Raw genomic sequence first — 5500 nt, 5'->3', positions numbered from 1 at the left:
CATGGGCTGCATATTTGATACCCCATTAATATATTACTGCTCCAGGTTGTAGAAGTCATAAAGCCCAGTTAGAGTCATGCTGATGGGTCACATGCCTGTGTAAAACAGATGCGCATTGTGGTTATTCATTCATTGTTCTCCTATGAAGATCTCATTGATTATTAGCTTGATGAAGGATCTGACTTGGTATTCCTCTGTCTGGGTCTTCTTGGCCTTTGGCAGCAGAGAGAAAGATGTGAATTCTCTGCCCACAGGCCGTCCAGCCCCACAGGCAGCCTGCCAAGAGGCTCAAGTCACATGCCCAGTGAGTTGCTGCTACATTTTTTTCTTCCTTGTCTTTTTCAAGGCTGCTGCTGTTGGGCTCTCTGCCTGCTGTTCCTGAATTGTAACTCTTTTAGTTCTCTGGGTGATGAACTCCAAACATTGTTTAGCAGCCGATGCAATCTTTATTGGGACTGGACTACCTCCACTGAGTGGGCCAAGCATGTTTTATGACACCACGCTACCATGCAGGACTTGGCAGAAGCGAGGGCATTAGGACTTGTTCTAGTCCCGGCTCCTGAGCTTGCAGTCATAGGCTGAGCCCACAGTCCTCAGTACCGACAACTTGCCCCAGGGCAACCCCAACCTAGGGTGTGCTTGAGTACAGTGTGAAGGCAGCTGGTCCTCGCCCATTTCCGGGAGGAGGGAAATCCTCATCCTCTGGGATGAGCACATGAAATATCCTCACATTTCACTTTTCTAGTTGGGTGTTCCATCGTTGTATTGTTTGCAGAGCTGAGCCCTGAGCCTGACTGTAATGGCTCTCATATACCAAGATGTACAAGCCCCATTAGGAAGGTTAGTGCTTTGAGTATTTGTCACGGTGGTGATGGGTTAAAACTGAGCCTCTGTCCACAGTGTCCTGGTCTACGTGTTTGTGAGATGGTTCACTAGGGTTAGGAGTTTAGTAGATGGATGTCTAGTGGAATGAAACTAATTAATGTTTGTTTATTGAACCTTTAGCCTTAACCTTTCTTAACACCATGTTCTAGGCAACAACTATGGTCTTAGAATGACCCCAGTACTTAGAACCACCTATTCTGATGAGAAATGTGGAAAACACTCTGAGACCGGAGAACTTAGAACATTTTCTTTTTAAAATTCTTTGCATTGCCTTTTCTTGCCATTTAATTTCTGTGTTCTCTCTCTCTTATGTGAGGACTATTGAGTTCATATAAAACCTGTATTACAATTTGACTGATCCACTTCCCAGCCATGTAACATTGGGAGAATTTATTACCTTCTCTGAGCTGTGGTTTCCTTGGAAAACCAACAAGCAATGCAACATATGGGTCTAGGGCTTAAGTGGAAGGTCAGAGCTAGAAATACAGCTTTTTACCTTAATGTTGATTGAAGTAATAACATAGGAAGCAAGTAAAATGGTCCTTTGTTCTTGCATTGGGACAGGGACAGAAATTTATAATATACCACAAATGAAGCTGTCATTAAAAACATTCAAAAGACTCCTACTCTCCATTTCCCTCCCTTTTTACCTTAGTTCTTTCCTTGATAGAGAATATTGTTATCTCCCCCTTTTCTCCCAATTCCCATCGTGCCTTTTGGTTTGAAATACTGCTTTGAAATTAAATAATATTGAATTTTGAAGGGTCTTGAATTTTAATGTGATACTGTATATAACGATGCTGCATATTAATGTGGCTCAGCATATCTTATGAAGCCTCTGGGAGTTCTTCAAAGAAATTGATTATTATTATTTATTATTATTATTTTATTATTAGCTCTCTGACAAAAGTTTAGACAATATTATTAGAAAAATCAGGATGCATTCCCTAGGCTCTAAGAGGGATACACGCTGTTTTTTTGTCTTCTCACTTGGCACACCCTGCCTTCTCCCTCCTGGAGACTCTGAGGATTTAGATCACAATCAAGGTGTCCCTGAGTGGCAGCGTTCAGTGGCAGAGTTCTTGCAACTCAGAATTTGTTGGATATGCTTCCACACGTTCACCTTTTCCATTACCATTCCATTCCCCTTTCTCAGCAAGGGGGACAGACTTTTATCTTATTTCAGAGGACCTTAGGAAATCATATTCTTGGGTGTTATTTTATTCCTTTGTGGTTTATAATGTTTTTCTTAATTATCCTGTCAGTATTGAGGTTTGTGGTAACCTGTCCTTTCCCTACCCTCTTCCATCTGCCCTGGCCTCCTTGAAATTATAGGGTTGTCTGGCTTTAACTTCTCTACCTTTCTCTCTCTCTCCCCTTTTTATATAGGTAAAAATATTCTAGGTCCAATCAATCCCCTCCTTCCCCATATACCTGTTAAATCTCTCCATTGCTCAATACTTCTTGTGCTGGGAAGTTCACTGTGTCATACAGCTCATTTCATTTTTAGCGGCTTTAATTGTCAAAAGGCCGTCTTTATAACAGGTGATACTGTGATAAATTAACCAATGTGCTTTCCGTTCCTGGTATTTCCTGTTGCCCTCTGATAGTTTTACTTCATCTGGAAATCAGGGGAGGAAAGTGACACCTCAGCAGAATGCAGATAAGAGGCAAGTGTCTGGTTTTTGAATTCTGGAAATTATAAAGGCTGGGCTGGACTATAAAGCTAAATTTGAAAAAGTCAGGAAAAAGTATTTTATGGACTAGTTTAGGATGGAGAGTCAGCTACGGAGCTGAGAGAGCCTAGATCAGGGGTCCTCAAACTACCGCCCGCGGGCCACATGCAAATACAAATATTGTATTTGTTCCCGTTTTGTTTTTTTACTTCAAAATAAGATATGTGCAGTGTGCATAGGAATTTGTTCATAGTTTTTAAACTATAGTTTTGTTTTTTTACTTCAAAATAAGATATGTGCAGTGTGCATAGGAATTTGTTCATAGTTTTTTTTAAACTATAGTCCGGCCCTCCAATGGTCTGAGGGACAGTGAACTGGCCCCCTGTTTAAAAAGTTTGAGGACCTCTGGCCTAGATATTGGCACTGCTAGGAGGATTTGATGAATTCTGGAGGAGGGCAAAAATGCAAAGATTACATTTATTCTCTCAGCTAAATAGGGGCTTAGAACCAAAATTAAGTTTAGTTACAGAAAGAAATTTACAAAATGGAGTTAAATGTATCTGCTATCTCTATATTGAATAGCAGGGAAATACAGTGGAAAATTGCATAGGCTTGGATTCCAGATTGATTTGGGTTTAAGCCCTGGTTCTGCATGATATCTTAGTCAAGTTACTAAATCTCTCTGAGTCTGTTTTCTCACATGTGTAACTGGAATAACAATAACCACTTGTGGGAGTGTTTTGATGCTTAGATGGGGTATATGTGCAGCAGCTAGAATGATGCCTGGCTTATAGTAGCCACTCAAATATACTCTCATTCACTTACATTTTCCGTCGGTGCTACATCTTATTTGTCCTTTCAAGCCTCATAGAGTCTATGTAAATCCTTCTTTCATGTGATAGCCTGACAAATGCTTGAAGACCAGTATTCTTACCAGTTCCTCACACTGTGTCTTGCATATTTGAGGATCATGATGACATAGTATATTTTGGAGCCTATTGCTTGGATTTGACTCCCAGTTAGGATACTTCTTAGCTTAGGTAAGTTGCTTAACTTCTTTGGATCTCAATTTCCTTGTTTGTAAAATGAGGTGATAATAATAACAATATCTATCTCATGGAGTGATCATGGGTGCTAAAGCTATTAACACATACAAACATTTCCAGGTGCCTGCTAGTTAATTAGGCTAGTTAAGTAGTCAACTCATTGCAACAAAGACAGTGCTACCTGTTCACCTAGGCCTGTTTCATGTTCCTCTTTAGAGCCCAACCAAGGCTGCATTTTCCTGCCTTTCCTGCAGTTAGTTGGGGCTATGTACTTATTCTAACTGGTGGGGCTGATGTCACCTATGAACCAAAGGCCTTTTCAATGAAGATATTAAGAAGGAGAGAGAAAGGAATTTTATTCAGGAAACAGAAACTGGGTTTAGACTGGGACATAATTTTTTTTTTTTGGAAAGGGTTTCATGTAAATTCATGTCTGGGTGATAAAATTATTTGCTGTTCCTTTTCTTGCCCTATAACCTATAATAGAAATTATTTGTTCTTCTAGCTTATTAAATGTCAAACAGTTGTGTTCTGGAATAGTAACTGATGGTTTTCTTAATGAATGAGTTTATCAGATCCTGAACTGGGGGGTAGGTTTTATCAAAGGGAGTGGGAGAGAGAACATAAGAGCTCCAATTAGGTTTTTGAGGAAGGCAGAGGACATTTCATGGAGGATGAGGAGGAAGCATGGGCCATCCCTATAAACAGGGTCAAGTGACAAAATGCTGCCAACCATTGTCCTGACAGTTTCTGTCTTCCCCTGTAATACCACACAAAATGGAAAATGGATTTGACTCTTGGAAAACAATTTTTAAAATATCTTTAGACAATTGACACAAGAAAATAAGACTTCTCAAAATATTTTCTGTATTATTTTTTTGTTCAATATTTAAATATTCACGTGTTTCTCAGATTAAGTCATTATGAAGATGGGCAAAGAAGTGCTAGAATAAAGTATACGAAAAATACAAATCAAGTATTAAGGTAACTTAGAAGTCAAAGGAAATTAATGTCAATTATTTATCTATATCCTCACCTAAGGATATGTTTATTGATTTACAGAGAGAGGAAAGAAGAGGAGAGGGAGGGGGAGGGGGAGGGGGAGGGAGAAAGGAGGAAAGATCATCATGAGAGAGAAATATGGATCCATTGGGTATGTGCCCCGACCGGGGATTGAACTCACAACCTTTTGGTATATGGGACGATGCTCCAACCAACTGAGTCACTGGCGCAGAGCCCATCTTCATTTATTAATGGAAGTTGATGTGTGAGAAAATAGTTGGCCCCTAGCATTACTGGATCAGTGGTGACACATCCCATATGTTCACATCATGTTACCCGGATGCCTGCCTTTGAGAAAATATGAGCATGAAAACAAATGTGCCCTAAATTTTCTTTTTAACAGGTAGGGGCTGTGTAGTGCTGCATCAGAGCAGGTGATAAAATTCAGTCACTTTTTTTTTCCCTGCAGAGAATAGAAATTGGTGGTACTGACACCAGAGTGTTACACTGTGGGGGAGCGGAGGGAGTATGGACTCTTCTGTGATTGTTGTATCTCTCCTGGTCCGTTGCAGAGTACCATGGCAGTATGTCTTTCATTCTCATGAATAATCTAGATAGAACTGATTTTAGAAATGAAGGGAACACCACCACTTTGGGAAAGAGGTGTTGCCTAGATCCAGTTTTCAGAATGTCCTCCATCTTCAGACTGGGATAAAAAGTTTGATTCTGTCTCTGGTTTCACTAGTAGAGGAGCTTTGTTCTTTCTTGCACTCCGTCCCTGTAGTGGCACCGGTGCATTCTTTGAGCCCCCGGTCATGGCAGTGGTGTTCGGTACCTCCTTTGACATATTGGGACGTAGGTGAGGAGAGTCCCAGCATTTGGGTGATGATG

General features: G+C 40.5%; 1 protein-coding gene across 3 annotated transcripts in view; it reads left to right on the top strand.

Annotated features, from left to right (window-relative positions):
• The first annotated feature begins 282 nt into the window (after positions 1-282).
• The window catches only part of IGSF11 (immunoglobulin superfamily, member 11), a 72971-nt gene continuing 67753 nt past the window's right edge, over positions 283-5500 (top strand). For 2 of the 3 annotated variants that reach the window (XM_014546969.1, XM_014546968.1), the window contains exon 1: positions 2509-2555. In XM_014546969.1, the coding sequence (XP_014402455.1) occupies positions 2543-2555 (13 nt within the window). In that variant the 5' untranslated portion in view covers positions 2509-2542. Of the gene's footprint in view, positions 305-2508; positions 2556-5500 lie in introns of those variants that run through there. The other variant, XM_005875322.2, reaches the window with a different exon arrangement.

The sequence above is a fragment of the Myotis brandtii genome, unplaced genomic scaffold, assembly GCF_000412655.1.
Source record: "Myotis brandtii unplaced genomic scaffold, ASM41265v1 scaffold46, whole genome shotgun sequence".
Classification (NCBI taxonomy): Eukaryota; Metazoa; Chordata; class Mammalia; order Chiroptera; family Vespertilionidae; genus Myotis; species Myotis brandtii.
Note: the sequence above shows the minus strand (reverse complement) of the source record. Positions and strands in the feature narration are given on the sequence as shown.